Genomic DNA, 26,224 nt, shown 5'->3' with positions numbered 1-26,224 from the left:
TTTTTCCATCATCCCCAATATGGCTTCTAAGGTCATCATACTTCCCTACCTCAAGACAACAGGTGAAGGAAGAGAACATGGTGAATTACCCATGTGCCGTTTATTTTAGGCCAGGCCTGGAATCAGCACACATCACATCACATACACTCAATCTCTTGCTGCGACTCAGTCACATGGCCTCAACTAGACTTCAGGGAAGCCGGGAAATATGGTTTAGTACATGAAGAAGAAATTTTGGGTTTGAGGATAAGCCAGCCAGTCTCTGCCATCAGTTATATTAAGAGTGTAGATATGCCTAGGAATCATCATTCATTCATGCACTTAGAACTTTTACTTTTTGAAAATCTAATTTTCCCTGGCAGAAAAAGATATTTCATTTTAAATATGTCCAAAACCAAAACGTATCTGAATGGCATAATTAAAGTGTACATATAATTCCACTGAGAAGCAAGAGATATTATATAGATATAGAAACCTTGAGAAACAATTGAGAAGCTTAGAGGAAGTCACTTCTTCACTCAGTTAAATCAGCTAAATGTCCAATGAGGACATCTAGAATGTTCAGAAGCTCTAGAATTGTGTGTGTCCTTAAAGAATATTCAATAGTTATCATTTCTAAAATGTCAGCATCCATATCCAAAAGGTTTGTCATCTCTTAATATGCACTATAAATGCAACCATGATCAGTAGATTAATTCATTAGTTTGCAACACTGAGGAAGTTTTTAGTTGATAAATGTATTGATATTGAACACATATAGATGTGGCTTGAAGAGCAAAACAAACAGGCATATGTTACGGTTTCTGTTCACGCAGGAAGGAATCTACTTCCTTTCACTAATTGCACTTAAAGTAACCACAGGGACTCAGGCTCCATACATAGAACACTTAGCATCTGCGTTTTCCTTTCACACAATGAGAGAAAATGCATAAATGCATTTGTTGGCAATACTGACAAAGACCGATTTGTGGAATAATTGAAACCTTGATTTCTGTCATTAGCCGGATGTTTACAAAACCCATCTTCCTGTCTACATTCCAGATGTTTCTCCTTATTTTAATAGCTCTTTGTTTTTCATGGGTTTTGAATTCCAAATTTTAAAGTGTCAAGCAAAAAGACTTTAGTTTGCAAGTTTCATGGAGAATGACATAAGCTTAAACTCCCCAGAATTCTTGCAACATTTATCTGTAGGTCCTTCCAATGAGCTTATTTTCTGTAGAAAGCCTGAGGTCTTGAATTATGTCCTAGAGTCAACATTAGATGACTGAGCAACCCTGTGGTTCACCTCACTACTCTTGCACATCAGATACAAATTTTGGCAGGAAGTATTCTTTTTGGAATAATCTTTCTCTGCAACTTTGATTTCTCAGGGAACGAGCGTTGAATACAACACAGCCTGGGTCCCTTCAGCTCACCGTGGGAAACCTGAAGCCAGAAGCCATGTACACCTTTCGAGTTGTGGCTTACAATGAATGGGGACCGGGAGAGAGTTCTCAACCCATCAAGGTGGCCACACAGCCTGAGTGTGAGTATGAAAAGGAACGGGCCACATTTAGAAAGTGTTTATTTTCCTCTGCAGTATCCTTGAATTCTTTCACAGAACCTTTGCGAGGTGACAAAAATGCAAGAACGTTTCTTTTAAGTAACCTATGTAACTCAAGGACTTTTAAAAGTAAGATGACTTGTTAATAGAACGGCCTCTTCACTTAGGCCATGTACCGTAATGGCAAATTAACCTCTATAAAGGCCTAATTTATCTATGCAGTCTACATATTCATTTCCTAAGAAAGTGATCTACTCTGCCTGACAGTATTGTAGCATCATCGTTGGGTTTCAGCCTCCTCTGTTGAATTTTCAGATCTTTTGAATTTGTAAAGAGTGTAACATCAAAGGTAAAAGAACAATAGCATACAACTTCTAAATCCAGGGACTAATTTAAAAGCATAAACACGCACCATATGCACTGAAAAAGCTACTAAAAGCAAATTGAGACTTGAGGAATATGATAATCTCTTTTGTATAATCTCATTTTCCTCTACCTTGAATCACTAGATTCAGCTATTTTTTTTTTCACAAAGTAAAGCAGCTGAATGTTCTTTGATCAACATATAATTCAATGATTTCTACTTTGATAAAGGAAGAGCTCCAAAATTACATATTGAAAACTATTTCTGTATTTGACAAAATTTTGTTTTTTCTTGTGCATTTCAAATGTTTTTTGACAAGGTTAGTTGCTGATGAGCCATTCGCCAAATTTGTTTTGTTTCGTATTTAAAAAAATTGGAATTTAAAATCAAAATGAAATGCATGGCTACTTGTTAAACTGCCTTATGTTAAACATCTAACTGCACCTATTTCCTTTTTATATAAATAAATTTATAATGATATTTTGTTTTCCTCTTCATTTTACGTGAAACTGTATTTAACTTCAAAATCACCTCTTGTATTTTGGGAATAAGGTGAAGTAGAGATTGGAAATATTTTAACTGGTAATTGTGAGAGAGTAACCTTTGTATTCTGTCACTTCTTGGGTGGTTTCAATCAGCATGTCAAAGAAGAGAGAACAGGAGATACAGTCTGAGTGCACTTTCGACAGAATCTCCATCCTTTATTTCATTTGGCCAGGGCTACAGACACAGGATGATAACAAATCAGAATAAAGTATTAATTGAAGGGAGGGAAGAGGGCTAAGCTGTACAATAGTACAAATTTTGCCTCACAGAAATAAAAGCTCAGCAACTTCAAAAGCATAGTCATGTTGAGGTTACAGACAATTATTTGGAAATGCAGGCCCCCAGGCATAATAATAATTTGTAGGATCCAAATAATTTGTTTGCAAAGTAAAACCACAGGGGCACATTGTTAAAAATTATGAACATTTTGGGATGGCTACAGCAGAACATTAGGCCTTGCACAACTTCCCTCTTTGCTGCCCACGGAGCTGGTCCTGCTCCCAGATTTCTCTTCTGGACAATTTTTTGTTGCTGTACTGAGTTAAATCACTAGACAGTGCAAATTTCCCCTTCATAATGTCTATAGTAACATAATATTTCAGTCTTCTTTTTTTATTTTTGGGACAGAGTCTCACTCTGTTGTCCAGGCTGGAGTGCAGTGGCACAATCTCAGCTCATTGCAACCTCCGCCTCCCGGGTTCAAGTGATTCCCAGCTAATTTTTGTATTTGTAGTAGAGACAAGCTATCACCATGTTGGTCAGGCTGGTCTTGAACTCCTGACCTCAAATGATGCCCCTGCCTCAGCCTCCCGATGTGCTAAGATTACAGGCATGAGCCACTGCGCCCAGCCCAACATTTGAGTCTTCAATTGCTTTAATGACTTTCTCTTCATAGATCATCTATGTAAAATCAATAACATTTATGACCATTTTGTATTTTTGATTAAAAACAAATTAAGATATATATATATATATATATATATATATCTCACACTCTATATATGTTATATGCCATGTGGTAGATAGGTCAGCAGTTTAAAAACTTAAAGAAACTCTTGGTAAATTTTCTAATACTGGAACTAACTTTAAAAGCATGCTCATTTTCAAAAGATCAAATCTCTGTGAATTAATTGAATTTTTCATCTCCTAGTTATAAATTATCATACAATTGTTATACTGTACTTTTCAGAGCTGACTAGTCATGATTACATTGCACTTCTGATAAAAATCCTGGTTGGTTAACCTTGCTTTGTAAGAATGAGCATTTTTTTTTCTTTGATCAATACTATTGTTTCTAAGCATTCAACTCAAAAAAGCAATTTTCAGCGTTTTAATTTTTTTTTTTTTTTTAACACCAACATTCCCAAGCCAAGGGACAGTAAAGTGTTTTCCTTTTTGACACTGGCTAACAACACTCATTCCATAAAAAATTATAAAAAAAATAAAAAACTATGATACAATAATACAATATATTCTGCTTTTTTAAATATAATTAAGTTAAAAAGAATAATGATTGTATCACACATATGGCCTTAACTTTGTAAAACACAAACAATGATATAACTCAATTCATAAGTATGTTTAATGAACATTTATTATATTTCTAACACTGTGTTTCAGGCTGCATGAGGCATGTTAGAAAAGCATACGTGAGTAATAAAGCAGCAGTATTTATGGATCTCAGCAGATTTGAGGGGAAGCAAATATTTTAAATATGCAACAATAACAAAACAACTCAAGTAGGGGAACTTATAAGAAGTTGGTAAATGGAATACAAACAATCTGAGTCACAGATTTGCTTGTGGGCCCGTGACCTGTGATGGCTGCAACATATTACCTAGTTAATTTCTTATGCCCAAATTGTACTGCATCCACCTCCTCCAATCAGTCTTGTAATCTAGTTACAGCAACCTCTATGCTTTATATATCACACATTCCTTCCCATTCAGAAAGCAGTGTGAAATATGTGTGCAGAGGACCTCACTGGACCCAAGTCTCTATAAGCATTTACTTTGCTTAACTATTAGCGTAAATGATAAGGTACACAATAACAAAAGCATAATTGAATAAAACATGTTGATTGTTGGTATTGTTGTCACATATAAATTATATTCTCTAAGAAATGAAAATGAAGAATCTTTCTGCTTTAGAAACATGATGCAGCCATGAGTTTTTTTCATTAATGGCAGCAATAACAGCCTTAGAATGCTAACCATATTTTGGCCTTTAGTAACAGCATTGTTCTATTAAATTACCCATTTTCTTACCAATATATGAAATAAGAAGAATTTCTTTTGCAGATCACTGTTTTATTTGCACTATAACTTGATTCTGTTTCATTGAACATTGCCATTGGATAATTCATCCCTTACTGAGTAGATAAGTAGTTAGGAATAAAGTAGCCTGCATAAACAAGATATTCAGAATATCCTTTACATGTGCAAAAGAGTTAGCCAATTCCTTCAATTCGTGTTTATTGAGTACTGCTAAACTCACTTGCCGTCTTTCTTACAGACATTAGAATAAATAAATAATATTATCATAAGTGATAGGCATTGCATGTGTATTTTATCTTCTGTTGGTAACATAAAATGCCATTTTGGCAATTTGAAAGTATTTCTAGGATAAGGAGCACTTACTTCATCTTCTCCAAGCCCGCTCAGTAAGACACCAATTACTGAAGAAGATGGAATATACCAGAGATCGTATGGCTCCTTTCCATTCCTTTTCTTTCCCATTCCTTACTCCCATGCTCCTTCCCACCATCCTTCTTCCCACCATCCTTCCCTCTTTGCTATAAGCCCATCTTTCTGTCGTTAAGAGAAAATGTGAGGGCTATTTTATTACTTCGCTAGACTATCAGAATTTAGAGGCAAGATCAAGTTAAAGAAAACATTTTCATCAATATCTCTTTTCTGACAAAATGATCTTATCTTTTGAAAATGGGTCTCAGGTGAGTATGTGTTTGGTTGCTGCTTTTATCAATGTTTTTCCAAATGTGATGTGGTAATTGTACACTAAAATTACATAGCTTGTATACAAATTGAATTTCAAGTTTTTCATATTATTTGAAAATATCAGCTCTATTATACAAACCACATTCGCAAAGAATAAAACTGATGGAAAATATGTCTGAAATATAAATCAGCCCGTAACTGTTTCTAAAAGTGCATACATTTTGTGGTAATCATTTAAAGAGATCAGCAGCCCAAGATCCAGTTTATGAAATAATCGCTCGAAATAGAAAGGCTTGATTTATATGAAGGTTTGTGTCCCCTGATGATATCTTCCTTTTGCTAAACCCTTGCCCATTCTCACTGCCTTTATGATGTATAATTTCTCTACCGTATTATCAGCCAGGATTTAAGTCCCTGTCTGCTTAAGACTCGTCTAATCTTTTCATACCACATGTGGAGATTTTTTGAATTATTATTTGCAGTCCTTTAAGATCCTGTTAAGGCAGTTTAATCATAAAGGATGTTAAAATGGACCACATACTGGCTTGAGGGCTTGAGTTAGAATCAGAAGCCTATTTGCAAGACCACAACTCAATTATCTACAAAACTCTTTTATATTTAAGAGTTGTAAGTAATATTTTTAATCTATTATATTCTTTACACTAAAAAGATGAGTGAAAGCAACCCACCAAGTTGAGTGACTTTAGAATATATTATCTAGAGGAATAGCCGTATTTGCTTCTTTCTTCCTTCATGAGATTTTAAAAATTCTAATAGGGCTCTACTTGTATGGTTGTTAGGAAGAGAACAGAGAAGTTCAAATAATGTCTCTGAACATTACTACCTGTACCCTAGGGCAAGTTTGTCAATCATTGAGACCAGTTTCCTGAACTATAAATGGGAGTATCATTTCTTCTTCTTCTTCCTAAGTTGCAAAAATGAAATATGATAACACATGGGCAGTCACTGTGTCTTCCCTGGCATCTCAATTTAAAAAAAAGAGAAAAGCTCCCTGACTCAATGGGATCAAATAAGAACATAATTTCAACTGCTCTACATTTACAAACAAAGTGGGATACTCACCAGGGTAATCAATTGGGTAAATAAGGCTAATATAATACCTCATTTATAGTTTAGAACTAGCTTGATCACTATACAGTCAGCACGTTTACATACTCTGTTACTCTCTCCCTAATTAACCTCTCCTTAACATTTGGCAGGCTGTTATAGATTGGCTTGTCTCAATTTTGAAGTCTTAAGAACAGAAAGTGCTACATGATCCCATAAGATGTATCACAGCATTGCCATTTTATAAATAAAGCCATGTGTCACTTAAGGAAGGATATATATTCCAGGAATTGCAACATTAATTGAGTTCATTTTTCTGAGAACATCATAGTGTCTTACACACACCTAGATGGTAGAGCCTACTACTCACCTGGGCTATATGGTGTAGCCTATCACTCCTAGGCTGCAAACCTGTACAGCATGTGACAGTACTGAATACTGTAGGCAATTATAACACAGTGGCAGATATTTGTACATCTGAGCATATCTAAACATAGAAAAGGTAATGCATTCCATTACAATGATATGATGGCAAGATGTCACTAGGTGATAGAAATTTTTCAACTTCATTATATTTTTATGGGACCACTTTGGTATATGTGGTCTGTTGCTGATCAAAACATTGTTACATGACACTTGGCTGTCGTTGCTTGGTTGATGCTGGTAGAATCTGGTTTGGGAAAGATATAAAATATCAGTTATATTTATTTAAGGACGGTTCCATAAATTAAGCAAACTAAGTTGATCACAGCTCTGTCTAGCTCATTACTTTTGTCACTTGATTTACAACTATTAACTGCACTGCATTGAGATTTGAATAAATATTTGGAATGACCACTATGGCAAATCTGTCAGCTTGACAACAGTTCAGTTGTCTGATCCCGTACATGGCTAGACATAAATAATGGAAAGAAGTAAAGATAAGCACTGGCATAACATCTTTTTGGGAGCATACAAATACATTATTTAAAAAGTCTCTGGATGCAAAAAATTTTTTTTTCAGATATTATAAATAAGAGATGGGGAATGTTAAAAACTTATGGTTTAGTATCCTCTGTGACCAAAGGCTTAAGGAATTCATTTGGATTTAATGGTCAATTAGGCTAGGTATGATGTCTTTTATAATGACATATATTAGTGGAAAGATTAGAGGTAGACTTGAGATGATGGGTTGTATAATTACCTCTAGAAGACTTCAAAGCAAATGTGAGTCACTGTGTTCTTTCTTCATTCATTTAAAAATATTTATTTTGTGCTAAGTTCTAGACCTATAGTTACCAGTACAGTAACGGCAAGTCACATTTGTCTATTTAAATTTAAAAATATTGAAATAAAATAAAATTTAAAATTCAGTTTCTCAGTTATAATAGCCCTATTCCAACTGCTTAGTAGCACTTAACATTTAAATAAAATTAAAAATCAAAAATTCAACTTGTCTGTCTTACGAGCCATATCTCACGATTTCATATATGATTACTGGCTACTGTATTGGAGATCACAGAGACCATTTCCATTATTTCAGAAAGTTCTGTGGGACAGCAGCAGTCTAGGCACTATGCTGGTAAATAAGGATAAAAAAGCAAGTCAGAAATGGTCCTAACTCTCAAGGAACTGGTAGTCTGGTGGAAAAAACTTTAAGTAGAATTCACTAAAAACAACTTTCACAGATTTCATCTCCCTGAACAAAATTGTTGAGCTTTGTTCAAAACAAAAAAGTTAATTATGTGCTAAATTAATAGACATGATTTTTTAAAGGCCAGATAATCTAGACCTGAAGATAGTCTGTTTATTTACTTAAGTTAATCACATTAAAAATCCGTTACCTGAAAAAATACGTAAGTATCTTCCAAAGTGCAATTGAAGGTGAAGGACATAGCTTACTAGTTGCTTGGGTTAAACAGTGATATATCATAAGTGTAATTTTCCTAAGAAGCTTCTGTTGGCTCTCTTATTTTCTCTTTTCTTTTGAGCAAATGTTATGATTCAGGCTTCTTCAGTTGGTATAACCAAACATCTAGAAAATTTATCTGCTTCATGAGAAATTACATAGAAAGCTAACTTCTCATAGATAGATGTAAGGGAGTGTAGGAAAGGGGATAAGAAAGTGTCATAGTAATGATTGGTTTTCAGGCAGCACTGTCAACTAGTCTGGGAGAAAGAAGTTCCCTAAGTAGATCTGATTTGGGTTTAATCGCCTAATTTGGTTGTATACCCTACTAAACGTGAAAGCAGTTGGTTTGCTAAGCTGAATTAGAGCAAAAGCCAGCATGAACATCTTTGGGGATATTGTCATCATGCTGGTGCAGCTGAATGAAACTCTACTCCAAGGATATGAGCTGAGCTGCTTTAGGCAACTGCTTTGATGGAGAGCTGATGAATACTACCAAGAAAGAGTAAAGATGGAAAGGAATAAGGCATTTTAATCACATATGTATTGAAGCACTCCCTCATCTTTAGAGCATATTTTTCTATGCAGTTCATAAGTATTTACTGAGTACCTACTATGTAACGAACCTTTTATAACATGCTTGGGATAGAAAATAAAATAAGGGCAGAAGTTTCTTTCTTTGTCTGTTTCTGTTGCTATAACGAAATATCTGCACTGTTTAATTTATAAAGGATAGAAATGTATTGCTCATGGTTCTGGAGACTGGGAAGTCTGAGATTAAGCAGGTTTGATGTCTAGTGAGGGCTGGTCTCTGCTTCCAAAATGAGGCCTTGTTGCTGCATCTTCCAGAGGGTATGAACGCTGTGTCCTCACATGGTGGAAGAAATGGTAGGACAAAAAAGAGGAGCTAGCTGTTCTCTGTAGCCCTCTTACAAGGACTAATCTCTTCATGAGGGTACAGCCCTCATGGTCTAATCATCTTTTAAAAGATTATTAAAATATTTGCATTGGGGTTTAAATTTCAACATGAATTTTGGAAGGGGCACAAACATTCAAAGAAGTTAGGGATACTATTTTTGATGAAAATATCCCTGTAAAATAAATGGACCTAAATAATACTAAGGGATCAAATTTATTTTCTCTTTTTTATTTTCTTTGAGATGGAGTCTTGCACTGTTGCCTGGGCTGGAGTGCAGTGGCGTGATCTCGGTTCACTGCAACCTCCACCTCCCAAGTTCATGTGATTCTCCTGCCTCAAACTCCCACGTGGCTGAGATTACAGGTGCACACCGCCACACCTGGCTAAGTTTTTGTATTTTTAGTAGAGACGGGGTTTTAATATATTGGCCAGACTGGTCTTGAACTTCTGATCTGGTGATCTGCCTGCCTCAGCCTCCCAAAGTGCTGGAATTACAGGCATGAACCACCGTGCCCGGCCCTATTTCCTTTTTTTAACCTAAAGTTAGTGTTACAAAGTTTCAGTATATAATTAATGCATAATCTAATGCAGATATAATTTAATGCACAAACCATATTGTCTTTTAGCATAGAACATTTTAGTATATTTAGGAATTATCTGATATAACATTCCACCAAATTTAAGTAAAACTCCCTTTTAAATTACTGTACTATTTTATGGATTCTTTTAACTGCAGGTTATATTCTGCCTGCTGTAATATATGGTGAATTTTACATGTTACATAAGAAGTCAATAATATGACTTTAACTATTTTCCTTTAATTCCAATGTTCTTATATTATGTTACTTTAATTGCCCAATCTTTCCTCCTTGGGGAACCTGAGATCCCATGCAATGAGGAGTTGAGTTGGGACAGAATTTCTGATCACAGGCTATTCTGCAGGGAGTGGAGATAACCGTGAGTTAAAACAGAAAGATTTTAAGCCTATGACAGGCAATTACTGCTTCTAATTGTAGTTGTTAAAGTCAAAGCTGAGATGTTGTCACTCATTGCTGGAAGGAAATGACCACAGATTTGTATCAACTGAAAGTCAAGCAATGGAACTCTAAGCCCATGGTCAATGGTAGTAACTTGTACGTTGTCCTCTTATTTAAATCTTATTTAAATTGGTGTTCCAGGTCATCCAAATGGAAGTAGAATGACATGTTTAAAAACAAGGATTTAGAAATCAGATTGGGTTTGAATTCTAGCTTTTTCACCTGTCAGCTAACTGGGTTAAGTTAGCTTTTCTTCTGCAAAATGGAGATAATATCTATCTTGCAAGGATGCTGTAAGGATTAAAGTAAAATATTTAGGATGGTAATGCAATTGTGCATCTTCAAACGGTTATTCTGAGGATTAAATTAGATACTTAGTTTACTTTTTGGTGCATTGTCAGCCCTCAATAAATACCAGCTTCTGTTATAATCATCCATTATAACTCCATTACTTGATTTTAATTATTTCTCATATAATGATGCTCCTTAATGCTGCACATAATTTGCTAATTTCTGTGTCTGTGTTTTTTTTTTTTTTTTGGATATGTTTGAAATGCTGTTCTTATCCATTAGGCTATTTCGTAAGTCCCTTCTATTTTTCCTTTAAGATTTTGATTAAATATTTCCAAGAGCAAAAAGCCTATCCTGTCTAATTCATCACAGGGATCAAACTTTCAGTCTTCTTAAGCTCGTATTTCACCCTCCAAATTAGTTTGAATCTCCTCATCTCTTCATTCATTCATTTATTCATTCATTCATTCAACAAATAATTCATTGCATGCTTGCAATGGACTACAGTCTGTTTCTTGAGACTGGGAAATCGGTAATAAAAAAGACAAAGTACTTATCCTCATAAAGTCTATATTCTAATGATGAAGAAGAATAATAAGCAGATAGGCTGGGAGTGGTGGCACATGCCTGTAATCCCAGTACTTTGGGAGGCCAAGGAGGGCAGATCCCTTAAACTCAGGAGTTCCAGATCAGCCCAGGCAACATAAAGAAACCCTGTCTCTACAAAATATGGAAAAATCAGCCAAGTGTGGTGGTATGTGTCTGTAGTCCTAGCTGCTTGGAAGGCTGAGATGAAAGGATTGCCCAAGCCTGAGAGTTTGAGGCTGCAGTGAGCCATGATTGGTTCCACCCTCATGAGGGAGTTCTTAAGATCTGATGAGATACAGGATATTTAAATGCTCAAGATGCAAGCGTTCCAAACTGTATTTTCAGGGGGTGGATGCTCAGAAATAAAATTCTGAGTACTGAAAAGTATAGGCAACAAAGTGAGACTCTGTCTCTAAATAAATAAATAAATAAAAGTGAAGCCCACAGAAGCGCAAAACAGCTTAAGGGGACCTAGGATGAATAGGATAGGGATGATTCTAGATGGGAAGGTCAAAGCCTTGCTAAAGAAGGGATATGTAGAGGCACAACTGAAAGAATGTGAAAAGGTGGCAGCAAACACCTGTGAGGCAGGACATTTCAGGCAAAGCAAATAAGCAATGCCAAGTTTCTGGAGAGGAAGAACAAAAGACTACTGTCCTGCAGCAGAGCAAGCAAGAGAGAGAGTGGTGGAGGTAAAGTCAAGGGGTAGCAGGGCTCAGTCATGAAAATCTTGGAAGCCATAATAAGGAATCAAGATGTAGTACTTAGTTGGGAGTGGGGGCATTTATGCAGGAGGGATTGACATGACCTAATTTTCGTTTTTAAATTGGAAGCAAGGAGAACAGAGAAAAGATGAATACAGTAGTTTAGTGGTGAGATAGCTCAGGTAGCCTGGTAATTTTAGAAAAGTAAAGAACTCGTAGAATCCAAGATGCCTTTGGAAGATAGAAACAACAAGACTTGCTGCTGCAGGTGGAATGGGAGAAAAGACAGAATCCAATTGTATTTCAGATTTTGGGCCTAAGAAACTGGGTGAATGGTTGTTACCATTTCATGGGATCTAAAAACTGGAAATGGAACTAATTTGGAGGGTGCGTAGGGAGGAGAGAGATTTAGGGGATATATCAAGAATTACTATTTTTTTAATTCATGAAGTTTAACTGTTAAATGTTTGCAGATTTTATTTACCTAATTAGGCTATGAGATCAAAGGAAGTTCCCAGGATTTCTTTGAGTATAAAAATAAAAGAAAATGCCACGTACGACCAGGCCAATGGCCAATGCAATGCAGTACTTAGATTCTAACAGTGGCAAAGATGAACAGTTGGGGAAAAACCACTGGGTCATTCTTCATGTCATAAATTGTAAAACATCTGTGCCCTACACATCCCTAATGAATGTTACAGGGATATGTGCAGTGCCATGTACTAAGATGCTCGAATATTTGTCATTCATAAAGAAACCTCCTTTTTAGAACACCCCCCTCTCCCCCTGCCGCCCCGGGTCAGGCTAGTGAAGTGTAATTTGATGGGAACTGACTATAAGAAGGCCTCAGATCAGCAGCCCAGTCTTCCAACTGCCAAGATTTTCTGAGGAACCCATCCAAAAAGGGCAGGTCAGTGCCAAAATAAATGTTAGCCCAGAACCAGTTTGTTTTCTGATGTGTACTTTGCCTATGTTCATTGAACAGGAGATTGAATTCTAATGGGATGTCAATTCAGGGATGATCCAGAAGTTGAATCTCCTTACATCAAAATTGTACCAGAAGCTTGGTTTCTGTCCCAGGAAGGGCCCTAGAATTCTACTAGAGGAAGTTGCTTCCAACATCTCATTTTTTAACCCTTTTTTTTACTGTTGGGAGTCAGAGCCTCCATTAACTCTGGGTACCCAGAGTCTGAAACATTTCCCAGTGCCCTGAAACTTAATTTTAAATTCATAAATACTTTAAGATAGTAGATTCCAACCATTGAAATGTACAACCAATAAACCTGGGGACAAGAGCTTTTAAGGCTAGCCGTAGAATATGTCAGTACATTAGTGAGAGCCCAAGGCCTGTGTCTAGATTCCTAAGTACAGGGATGCTTGTCCTAAACAATGGGCTTACAATAATGACAGTTTCTCTTCCTGAAATGGAAATATCACTTAAAATATAAGCAAAAGATCTGTGTTCTAGACTGAGATTTTCTCTGTATTCTGCTGTTTGTTTTTTGGGAAGCCAGTTATCCTTTCTGATTCTCAAATTCTTATAAAATAAGGATCATACTGCTCGTATTGGGATAACGTGAAGGGGCACTAGAAAAGCCTCATTAAGGAACACTGCTAACTGATCTTATACAATTTACTTCAATTTCATTGCTTTTTCAAGTGTCTCCCTTAGAAATAAGTAAGTGAACTTGTTAACCCCTTTGGGTGTTGTATTATTTATCTAGAGCTACCTTAACAAAGTGCCACAAACTTGGTGTCTCAAAACAACAAAATGTATTTTCTGACCTTTCTGGAGTCGAGAAGTCTGAAATCGAGGTGTCAGCAGGGCTATATTTCCTCTGAAGGTGCTTCAGGAAAATCCTTCCTGCCTCTTCCTAGCATCTGGTGGCTTCTGGAAGTCTTTGGCATTCCTTGGCTAGTAGCTGCATAATTTCCATCTCTGCCTGCATCTCCACATGGCCTTCTCCTCTCTGTGTCTCTGCGAGTCCTCCTCTCTTCTTATAATGCACTTGGGATCCACCTAAATCCAGTATAACCTTGTCTTAACTAATTATATCTACAAAGATATTTGATCAAATAAGGTCACATTCTGAGGTTCTGGGTGTACATGAATTTTTGGAGTACTATTCAACCCGATGTACTGCCCTGTGAATTTTAGTAAGAATTCTTACAAATTCTTAGTAAGATTCAATGTCATCTGTTAGAGGACTGAGCCAACTATGAAGTATATATTGTGCTTGTATGTCTCTATGTGAATGTGTGTGTGTATATATATGTGTGTATATGTGTAGATGTGTGTGTGTATGTATAGATATGTGTGTGTGTATATATGTGCGTGTGTGTGTATTCAGGTCATAGCTGTTAAAATCAGAGTCCAGATATTGGCATTCCTGTCTAGAAGAAAAACATTTTAGGGATTTTATCAATTGGAGATCAAACAGTAGAAATCCAAGCCTGTGGTCAATGTTAGTAAGTTTTCACAGGCAGCTTAAAACGTAGCAATGACAACATAATTATATATATATATATATATATATATATATATATAAACTTTTCCATATATAGTACATATAATTATATATAATTGTATATGTACATATAGCATATATGTATACATATAGAAAATTAAAGTGTATGTGTATACATGTATATACATTAATTAGCAAACTATATTTTTTATTTTGAAAACCATTTCAGTCACTGCCTCTCAAAGAAGAAATGTTGATATTAAAAGACATCCGTAGTGTCCTTAAAATCATATTTGATATGCTCTTACCTTCTTCCGCTCTTCAGAATTCTAACCCTGCCTTGTAAACTGTAGGACATAGCACTTTCTGAATATTAAGGACTACAAACTGCTTAGGTGGCCTGAAGGAAACTAATAAGTGAGTGAAGTTAGCCAAGATGCCTGTGAGATTTGTTACTAACATTGACCACATGCTTGGATTTCTACTGTTTGACCTTCAGTTGATAAAAACCCCATAATGGTTTTCTTCTAGACACTGATGCCAACATCAGGACTCTGATTTTTATTTTATTTTATTTTGAGACGGAGTTTCACTCTTGTTACCCAGGCTGGAGTGCAATGGCATGACCCCGGTTCACCACAACCTCCACCTCCCAGGTTCAAGTGATTCTCCTGCCTCAGCCTCCCGAGTAACTGGGATTACAGGCATGCACCACCACACCTGGCTAATTTTGTATGCTTAGTAGACACCAGGGTTCTCCATGTTCGTCAGGCTTGTCTTGAACTCCTGTCCTAAGGTGATCTACCCACCTTGGCCTCCCAAAGTGCTGGTATTACAGGCATGAGCCAACATGCCCGGCCAGGACTCTGATTCTTAACAGCTGTGGCCTGAAACAGTAATTGTGTGCCATCACCTTAAAATCTTTCAGCTTCAGATGAATAGCAATACTTTGACCTGTAAAACATCCTGTAAGCAAGAATTATGGCCCAACCCAATTCCTACATTAGATGTGACTAAATTAAATGCAACAAAACTAATAGTGTCAGTGCCAGAGTTTGAACCTAGCATAATATTCCTACTATACTGCTAACTCTGTGTGTGTGTGTGTGTGTGTGTGTGTGTGTGTGTGTGTGTACACAAACTAAGATTACCATGATTGTTTTAGGAAAAATAAACATTAATTGCATTTTGACAACAGTTCTTTAATGAGTTAAAATTCTTATTAATTCACCATTGATAAAAATTAGTTCAGAAAACATAGCAGTGACAATATAATATTTTTAAAATATTGGCCGGGCGTAGTAGCTCATGCCTATAATCCCAGCACTTTGGGAGGTCAAGGTGGGTGGATCATGAGGTCAGGAGATTGAGACCATCCTGGATAACACAGTGAAACCCTGTCTCTACTAAAAATACAAAAAATTAGCCAGGCATGGTGGTGGGTGCCTGTAGTCCCAGCTACTCAGGAGGCTGAGGCAGGAAAATGGTGTGTACCCGGGAGGGGGAGCTTGCAGTGAGCCAAGGTCACACCACTGCACTCCGGCCTGGGTGACAGAGTGAGATTCCATCTCAAAAACAAACAAAAAGTCTCGACATTGGTGAGATTAAGCCAGCCTGGATGAATTATACTAACCGTCATGCCAACGACCATGCTAGGCACATAGTTTCTACTATCTGCTATAAATCACCTATTTGATTTTAACTCTCAGTTGACTTTCTTGATTCAAAGCCCTCTCCTATGGTCTTGCAGTGAAATAAAAAATAATGATTACTACTTCTATTCTTCAGAAGGGTTAATTGGCTTGTAGTTCAGTACAAGCTCTTCACAAAAATGTTTAGGACTCCCAGAAATGAGTAGATGTTAATTCCAGTGGTATGGTTCATTATCTAATATATTTAAGAGCAAAAACCAATATAATAATAAATTTAACATATCACTTACATTTTTATTTATGCTACAGAGTATTTAAATTAAACAGCTTGATTAATTTTTATCACTTTGTACATAATGTTTTACATTTTCTTTATAACCTAGTATTTTTATAGTATTTTTGCCAATCTTTATAAAAATATTTAATTTTGTATTATTACAATTAATTTCACTTATTTCATTTTTACTTATGGGCCTACTAGGAAATTTAAATTGCATGTATTTGTAGCTCATTGATACTGGACAGTGATTGCTTATATGTATATTGCTTGTGTCTTATGTCCAGTCAAAAGGAAGCCAAGAAGTTTGTCAATCTGAAATTAAATTGAGTTTTAGAGTTACCAAAATACAGTGGTTAAATTTAACTCTTCTCAAATAACTGTTTCTAAAAGTTATCTAAATAACATTCATAGTTAACTGTCTTCCTTATTTTGCTCGGTGTTTACTCAACATGATAACAGCACTTGAGCATGACTCAGTCATTTTTTTTCCCGTTGGTCTGGCTCTTTGTGTCACCAATAGAAATAAAAGCAAAGGCAGTGGAGTTGGGTAGAGAAAGGGGAATTTTTGATCCAGAGCAGCACAACAGGGTTCCTGTATTCAGTTTTACCTAAAGTCATTCTTCAACTTCTGTGAGACGATTTACCGCTGAAGTCTATTTGTTTTCCTGCTGCTATCTCTGAACAAGCCCAAATCTTCCATGTGGTTAATAAACTTCTTATCTTTTGAATACTGAAAATAAAATAAACTTAATCCTCAGGGTGACTCAGTCAGCCGACCAGAAGCCTTTTAGATGCTTCTTAGAGATACAGGGAAACTAGGTTTTCTGCCCTGTGTGATTATCAATCTTTCCATTGCATGCGTGTATGTGTAAGGGCATTAAAGGTGCTTCTCAGTGATAAATGTCAGTGAAATCACAAAGTGAAAATTAATTTCCGTATTGTCAAGGTCAGATGTGTACCCGGGTTCATTGTTACTGGAATTTTTATTGTTGCTGCTATTAGGAAAGATATTTTATCTTGGGCTCATTTTTTTCAAGTATGGAGAAAGAGCGACAAAAATTCCTCAATATACATATACATTGCTCAGAAAAAAAGTACCTTAGCACAGTCTGATCTGTTAATTAGGGTAATTATTTTGAGTGTCTCAAAAAAGATCAAGTTTAGAGGAGTTAGGTGGGAAACAGAACAAACATGATCACAGGATCTGGAGACTAGCTGATCTTCCTGAAAAGCAGCTGACTATCCATCAATAGAAAAAGCAGAAAGTTGAAGAAGAAATAAATAAAGAAGAAAATAGTTTGTGATATGCCCATTAATAGAAGTAGGGTGTGAAATTATCAAACTGGGAGCTTAATAAATTAAGAGAAGATGGGGGAAAGATGTTAGGTTATAAGTGTTCGTACAGGAATGAATAACCAGCTGTACATCTCTGTATACAGCGAACTACCTCAAAGCCAGTGTGGTGCCAAACCTGTGGATTCCCTCACCCACACAACTCCACCCACACACATGCCCAGTTTAATCTATTCCAGTGTTTCCTTTATCAGTGAACAACACCAGAAGCACCTAGCTATAAAAATCTATATTGCAGGAGTCATTCCTGATGCTTCCATCATCTTCACTCTCTTACCTCCAATCCAAGTCCTGTTGATTTTACCTTCCCTATAGCTCTTAAATCCCTACCCTTCTCTTCATCTCCATGGCCAGCAGTTATTCTAATTCAAGCTGTTTTCTTCTCTCTTCTGGACTATGGAATGTTCTACCAACTGGTATCGCAACACTCATCTCTGCCCCCCTTCAATTCACTCTGTGTACAGCAGAGTGAAAAATGCTTAAAATGGCAATTACTTTCTGATTTTTAGAATAAAAGATTCATATCCTCCCAAGGCTTTTAAGGTCTGGCATGGACCTGTCCCCAATAATTTTTCTCACCTCATTTGGACTGCTCTCCTCCCTGCACCTTGGGGTCCTGCCATATTAAGACTGTGAGTTCTATGGAAGTGTTCACTCTTTTCCCCTCAAATCCCTGCAGTGCCCGGAACACTGTAAAAATAGTTAACATTCATTGAGCATTTCATTTGTTCCAAATATAATTCATAAATTATTTATTATTCATCTTCATAACATTACTTATATGGTAAGCACTGCCCGTTTTTTTAAATAAAGAAATTTAAACACAAAGACATTAAATAGCTTGATCCTAGTCACATAGCTTGAATGAGTCTTCTGGATTTGAACTCTAAATCTCTGATTCTGGAGGATATATCCTTTGCTGCTGGTCTCTGTTACCCAAGATGTAATAGATGGGATTTGCTGGCATCTTGTGCATCAAAACATCCCGGAACTCTGACTTCTGTGAAACCTGCATGTTAGAATAGAGTGCTAAATTTCTTCCTTAATTTATATTCCCTCCCAAAAGAGCCAGTTTACTCAAGGCAGTTCCTTATCTTTTAAAGCCTTGAAATAGATAAACAATAAATTGATTCCCCAAAGAGATGGTATTTTTTAAGGTGGGATCTTTTTTTCATTATGTAGAAAAATGTGCTCACTTGACTGTCTGAAAAAAAGATTACTGCTTCCTTTTCCTGTAATAAATGACAGCAGGGCTCTTTTATAAAAGCAATCTATACATGTCATTTATTGCTCTATTAAAACTACAAACATCAGATATTGATTGTTCCCGTACTGACCATAATACAAGCCAACTTTGAGAAAGGTCGCTGGGTCTAGTCACATTATTACCATGGGAAACACTCTGAGTTGTGCATAAGCTGAAGACACCTGCCTCCGTGATGCATATCTATTTATGGAGAACTGAGATTTTTGCGTGTGGAAATACAATCTTGAGATATATACAAGTCTCAAGTCAATGTGAAGTAAGGAAGAAGCCAGCAAATGCCCTTTCTGAAGGTTTCTGCTTGGGAGTCTTCTAAAGAATTAAACATCAATTTATAGTCTGTAGAGTATAGAGATATAACAACAAATGAAACTCAATGTGGATTATTTATGAGGAAGTTAAAAGGCTCCATTTATATTGGTGATATCACATCTGGATCATCTTGGCTTTTCTATCAGGGACTCTCTTGGCCAGGTTTGGTGTTTTTGGTTGTGTGTGTGTGTGTGTGTTTTTTTTTTTTTTTTTTTTTTTTAGATGGAGTCTTGCTTTGTTGCCCCGGCTGGAGTATGCAATGGCACAATCTCGGCTCACTGCAACCTCCGCCTCCTGGGCTCAAGCAATTATCCTTCCTCAGCCTCCCAAGTGGCTGGGATTACAGGCACGTGCCACCACGCCAAGCTAATTTTTGTATTTTTAGTAGAGATGGGTTTTCACCATGTTGCCAAGGCTGGTTTTGAACTCCTGACTTCAGGTGATCCACTCACCTCGGCCTCCCAAAGTGCTAGGATTACAGGTTTGAGCCACTACACCCAGCCCAGGTTTGGTTTTTAAGCATAATCTTGGTGAGAACTCAGGCCACATCCTTTTAGGCATCCATGGAATGCTGTGTTTTCCATCTCCCCTTTGCATACATCATCTCTTCATGTTCTTCTAATAATACTGACAGTTAAGAAGAGTAAATACTTCTTCCTCCAATTGTCTAATGAGCTAACCAATATTTGGAAAAGCTTCAGGGTCTTGATTTCAGGTAACAATATTAACTACCATATTATACTAAACACTTGCTTTTTCATATAATCTCATATAATCCTTGTGCTAGCTCTGTGGTACAGAAATAATGAATACCTGAGAAAATGATGCTCTGAGTATTTAATACTTGGCCCAAGGATACACTAATATTAAGTAGGACAAGGGGTTTTTTGACTCAGGAATCAAAACTAAGATGTTTCAATCCTACCTGAAGCATTTTTTTTAAAGCACTAGTTATCTAAGAGATAGTTTCTGACTTTTCTATGTGATTTTGTCAAAAGTCCTTGACAATTCATTTGAAAATTAGAGTTCTGTGAATACTTGTTCCTAAACTGAATTTTCTGAGACAAGCATCTTGAGAAAAACGGATGATTTTTTTTAACTTTCTTTGAATCTCATGAAAGAGACTACATTTTTCTACGATTGGCAAAACATGATTTGATTTGTTGATGGTGGTTATTAGGAAAACAACTTAATGGTAATTCCATGCTTTGGGGAAAAGGTGGTTTCCTCAATACGAGATGACATGTGCAATCATTAATTTAGTTCATCTTGGAATTATTCTCATTGTTTTTACTTGAAAACCTCATCATCTGAAACCTTCCACAATGTATAGGCTAGTTTTTGTCTCCATTTCCCAACTTGTAAGTTCTGTTCTGGAAAGGCTCATGTCAAGGATGTTACCCATTCAACTCATTCATCCTGATGTTTCCTGTCTCACCAGATTCATCCTTCATTCATCCATCAATGCAATTCTTAATTGTTCTTCAAGAAATGTTCTTAACTAAGCCCCCCATTACCATCCCAGATTCCTATGTATCTCATCAATAGATCTATTTCTGGAATTCCTATATGTTTGGTTGTCCCAAGAATGTTTAGCCTTGATTATATATGATCTGTTGTTCATTTATAGTTGTTTTCTGTGCATTTTCTCCTTCCTAAGTTCCTTGAAAATTTATAATAAAAGTTCATAGTAAAAGAGTTCACAGTTCTAGAGAAAGCATTGTATGCTGAATGCATAGAAATTATTATTAGACTTTAAAATTATCTAAACATTTCAATCACAATGGGGAGTAATGAGACCCAGGCTACTATGGAATTATTTTTAAGTCAATATGGTTAGGTGTATATGACATCAAACTTTCAGTAATGTGTAAATGTAACATTTAGTATGTAAACTTAAGCACATTTGGGTGAAACTTTAAGTTTTTATCTTCTGTTTGGTGTGTGCGGGTAGTTTTTCTAGATGATAAAAACAGTTGCATTTGACATTACTTAGAAATCTGCACTTGAAACAATTTGAGGCTTCCACCATGCAGTCCAGAATCTACCTTGTTCACGACACTTTGCATTACTAGGCATTGCTTATGTTTTCCGAAGTAAAATTCAAAATGCTGTACATTAAAAACATACTCTACATACTTCCCAAGGTTATTACTACTTGGTTGTGTTAGTGAAAATTCTGAGCTGTCTTCCTGAAAGACCTTGTCTGGAGGTCAATTTCTGTAATCCCTTTATTATCAAACTGTTTCCAGTTCTAGGTTGAATTACAAGAAATCTGCTTGGAAGATTATTTTCTTCACAGGGAGTCATTAAAATTTTTTCTATTAAGCTGTCAAAAATATTCATTAATATCTAAGCATATACATATATGTGCACAAAGGTAATATATAAATTATATCCATCATCTATATCACACATTATATATGTGTGTGTGTTTATCCATATCTGCATCTGTTCTATATATATTTATACACACATATATAATGGCACAGTTTAGTATATTGTGTGTTAGCAGATAGAAAATATTAAAACTAAAGGTGAAATGAACAGGTAATAACTGCTTCCTCCAACCAAATGTTGCCAGACTCCTGTGGTTCTGTAATAGAAATCTACCCTATTGTTTGTGCTTCTTCCTAGCCAAATTACTGTCGTATCTCCTAACTATGTACAGTTCAGTCAAGAAGAGGTTTCATTATGCTAATAATTACATTGCCTGCAGGCTTTTTGATGTTGCATTCCCCATACAGAATAGAAACAGATTTCATAGAAATATCATTAAAGCTGTTAACTACAGAAGAAAAAAAAATCAAAGGGGCAATCAACGCGTACACTTTATTATCAATAACTGTAAGTAGTTTCAGAAATGGCTTGCATTTGAAACACGTTCAGTGAGGAGATCATCAGCAATGGAAGCTGCTGCTTAAAGGAAGAGAGCTTTGTGGTCTAAATCCATTTGGATCACTACAGATAATTACTTAGATCCCTTGCTATTCATTTTTAAATATAGGCTCAAGAATCATTTTTAAATTAGCAAACTAATAAAGGGATAGACTCAACCTCAGAATTCTGACCTGAATTGAGGCTATGTGAATTATAGGTCATTATATGAATGACAACACGTGACAGTTTTTCTTCAAATCCACTTTTTTTTTTTTTTTTTTTTAAGCGGTGCTGTTAAATTGATGATTTAGGAACAGTAGAACTCATTGTACTACACAGTCATTTAAAAAAGACTTTAAATATTCAAATGTTCAACTACATATTCCCTGACACTAACATTTATCTTCATTTTGGACTTCCAGCTGAGAAACATAAGTATAATGGCTCGGAGACATCAGCCTCGTTCAGTATTATGAAGATAGTGGCATGCCTTGATACTTCTAAAGCTTTTTCTTTGAAAACTTCATATTCAGATTCTTTTTTGAAAGGGATTAATTAAGCTCCCAAGGTTTTTAAAGAAACTTATTTGATAAATCATAATTTAGGTTTTAGTCTGATTATTGCAAATATAAAATTTCTTATAGTAAAGGGAAGACAGGAAGGCAGATGGTTAGATATCTGAATGAAAACAGAGCAAGAGAAAGAAAAGATAAAAAGTGTACTGATTCATGTACGCTATGTGACTTGTTGATAATCAGGAGCCCTAACATCCTATAACCTAAAATATTTGGTGAATTAAAGCAGATGAATTCAAATGTCTTTGAAATACCCATGATTGGGAAAATAAAATAGAAGTCTATTTCCCAAATACATTTTAGCTTTGAAACAGTAGCATTTGATTAAAAGTTGAAGATTGCTCTTTAAAGTGAAATGATGTTTTCCCATTATAAAGTAATTAACAATCACTACAAATGATTTGATTATAAAGAATCACTGATTTTCAGAACCAAAAGAAACCAGAGATATTGGGAGCTACCATTTGGGGGATAGAAATGGTAGAAGCTAAGACAGAATGATAGAAGCTGAGAACCCTACTCCTCAAAAAATATACATATTACAATTTTTAATATGCAAGATAATTTCAGGGGCTTCTTCATGGACTCTTTGATGCTAATGACAGATTTCTATCATACGTAGAGTAGGGACAAAAAACCATACATCCTGTCATTTATAATTAATCAATTGTAAATCATTAAATTGAGCAGCTCGCTCACTCGCTCTCGCGATCTCTCTCTCTCTCTCTCTCTCTCACACACACACACATATCCTGTCTTCAATATGATTATATATAATCAATCATGCTTTATTAAAGATTCGGCTAACTTTTATATATCGCTTATTGGGGTTAATATCCAATAAGATCTCATTATAAAGTGCTCTGTTATACTATAAATTTATATATATAGTCAGAAATTACTGTTCCCAGTGCAAATAGTGACATGTAATACATCTCATTTACTCCAACGTAAGTACTGTACTTAATTTGTTCTGAAATACAGATGTTATAATGAATTTCCACTGTAATGAAATACTGAAATTTAAAAAAGGTAGTTGGATAGGCTGACATTGATTGATGAGTTGCTTGCATAGATTATGCATCTATTCTGAAATCTTTCCATTCTTTGAAGAAATAGGTAACTTGAATGGAGATGGGGAGAAATTAGACGCAGTTTGCCACAAAATTATTGTCCAACTGAGGGAATCAGTGAGGAATATTAAAGACGTCTTCGAACGATGAGCAGTTAAGCCCATTAAGTTCCTTGACTGACATACTAAAATGTAATGAAATGGAAGGCTGAAGCTATTAGTGGTATTGATTTCACATCTAATTCCCATTGTTAAACTTTTTTTTCTTTTTCTTTTTCTTTTTTTGTTTTTTGAGATGGAGTCTAGCTTTGTCACCCAGGCTGGAGTGCAGTGGCCCAATCTTGCCTCAATACAACCTTCACCTTTGGGGTTCAAGGGATCAGGGATCAAAGGATTCTCCTGTCTTTGCCTCCTGAGTAGCTGGGATTACAGGCACCCACCACCATGTCTGGCTAATTTTTGTATTTTTAGTAGAGATGGGATATTATCTTGTTGGCCATGCTGGTCTCGAACTCCTAGCCTCAAATGATCCTCCTGCCTGAGCCTCCCAAAGTGCTGGGATTACAGGCATAAGCCACTGCATCCAACCTCATTGTTGAACATTTTTGAGTCTCCCTTTATTTCATTTTCTCTTGCAGCTCATGTGCATATAATGCATCACATATGTAAAAGTATATAAGTTATACTAAAATATACTTTATGGATATGGATCTGAATAAATGTATAAGTATATATATGTACATGCACACCTATACATATCTCCATAATTAACATAAATAATATATTTTTCATATATATATAAGGCCATATATATATACACATATATATATAGATCAAAGGGAAAATATTAGGGAAATAATGAATTTTAATTTTTGGCATTTTTGTGAAGACGAGTAAGCATTCAGTAGCTTAAGTGAAACAAAGAGCCTTGACACTAGCCAGGGATGCAGTAAATAAGAGTATCTAACAGGTAAGCACTACTTTGGTCTATTTCAGAGGGCTGATATTTTATATGAAATATATGTATATTTTGATATTCATATTTATTCAAATCATACAATTATGAAATTTTTATTTTAACAGAATATTTTGAAAATCAGATCACAAAATAAATTTTAAAATGAAAAAGTTGAAGTAGGAAACAATTTAGCACCGAAGGGCAGTCGCTTCTCAGGAAAAAATAAAGGCAATTAGAAACTTTACACCAACAAATAGAATGTTCTCATTTAGCTGGCAATTGATAAAAATGCATCCAGTTGTTGTGAATACTTAAACTAAATGATCCAGAAGAGTGCAGTTGATGCACAGGGTATTGGGATTGGCACTACCAGTGTAAACTGAGTCCAAAGTACGATACTTACTGCCTGATGTTTCCCCACTGATAATAATTAAGCTACGTAGATATAAAGGAATTATCAGATGGGGAAGGTGCCCACAGGCTTGCAGGCGCACCAAACACATAGCACATGTACCAATTTTAGTTCATAGCAGATGTACGAGGAAAACACTCTTTTGTGATCCCTTTTAGTAACAGTGATGAATCAACAAAATCAAATGGGTTAGACTACATAATGTGTCTTAGGCCTGTGATTTATGGTAATATTTGTAACTGTATATAAAATCATTCATTTGACTGATGTTTAGTGAGTGCTTTCTGTGTAGCAACATGGTGCATATCCTTGTGGAAAGGACAGTCCTGCAATTATTTGGACAACTCAATGGAATGTGTACTGACCATTCTCCTGGGGCAAAGAGCCAGGACACTGAGCAGCCCTCGCTAGGCTTAGGAGGAGAGGAGTATGACCTCATGTTTGTTCTTATGGGGATACTGCTTTGAGCTGCAGATATCCCTGTAATCTGTTTTCCCCCACAATGCCTGACAGAAGTGTCTGTATGGTTGTCATATCTGATTCCCATAAGTTTCCAAGCCTCAGTGATTCTCAGAGTCATGGTCAGGTAAGGCTGTTCACACCCTCCCACTCCAGACCGTACACAGCCCCTACCTTGCTAGGCAGCTCTCTCAGCTTGCTCTTCCAGATTCTCATAGGTTTCGCTCTGGATGAACAGTTAATTTGCAGCTTCTCTTCCATGCCACACTTGGAGCCTCAGAAAACTCTGAGTGACATGAGTACACCTCACACTCCTTCCTTCTTGGCAAATTTGACACCTACTGTGTATATGATGGATCAGATGAGGTGCATTTTCTTCTCTTTTGCCCCTTGAAACTTGGAGTCCATTTGAATGTTTCTCATCACCCCATTGGGCTCTAGTGGGAGAGATGAGCAGAAACTTCTCACACACTGCCTCCTTTTCCATTCCCCCAGATACCCAGTCATCTCTCAGTCCTCCTGTGGAGTGGTTCTGTCTAGGAAACTAGGGCTGGGCTGTCACCTGCTTTGAATGTGTTACAACTCAAAGGAGAAGTGATGCCCTTGTAGTTCAGTCATTTTTAAATCCAAATCT

General features: G+C 36.2%; 1 protein-coding gene across 8 annotated transcripts in view; it reads left to right on the top strand.

The window, feature by feature from the left end:
* The window catches only part of DCC (DCC netrin 1 receptor), a 1,206,733-nt gene that overhangs the window by 845,063 nt on the left and 335,446 nt on the right, over nt 1-26,224 (top strand). For all 8 annotated transcript variants that reach the window (XM_005586668.5, XM_074022755.1, XM_074022754.1 and 5 more), the window contains exon 9: nt 1,371-1,525. In XM_005586668.5, coding sequence (XP_005586725.3) covers nt 1,371-1,525 — 155 coding nt within the window. The remainder of the gene's footprint in view (nt 1-1,370; nt 1,526-26,224) is intronic.

This window comes from Macaca fascicularis, chromosome 18, assembly GCF_037993035.2.
Source record: "Macaca fascicularis isolate 582-1 chromosome 18, T2T-MFA8v1.1".
Taxonomy (NCBI): Eukaryota; Metazoa; Chordata; class Mammalia; order Primates; family Cercopithecidae; genus Macaca; species Macaca fascicularis.
Note: the sequence above shows the minus strand (reverse complement) of the source record. Positions and strands in the feature narration are given on the sequence as shown.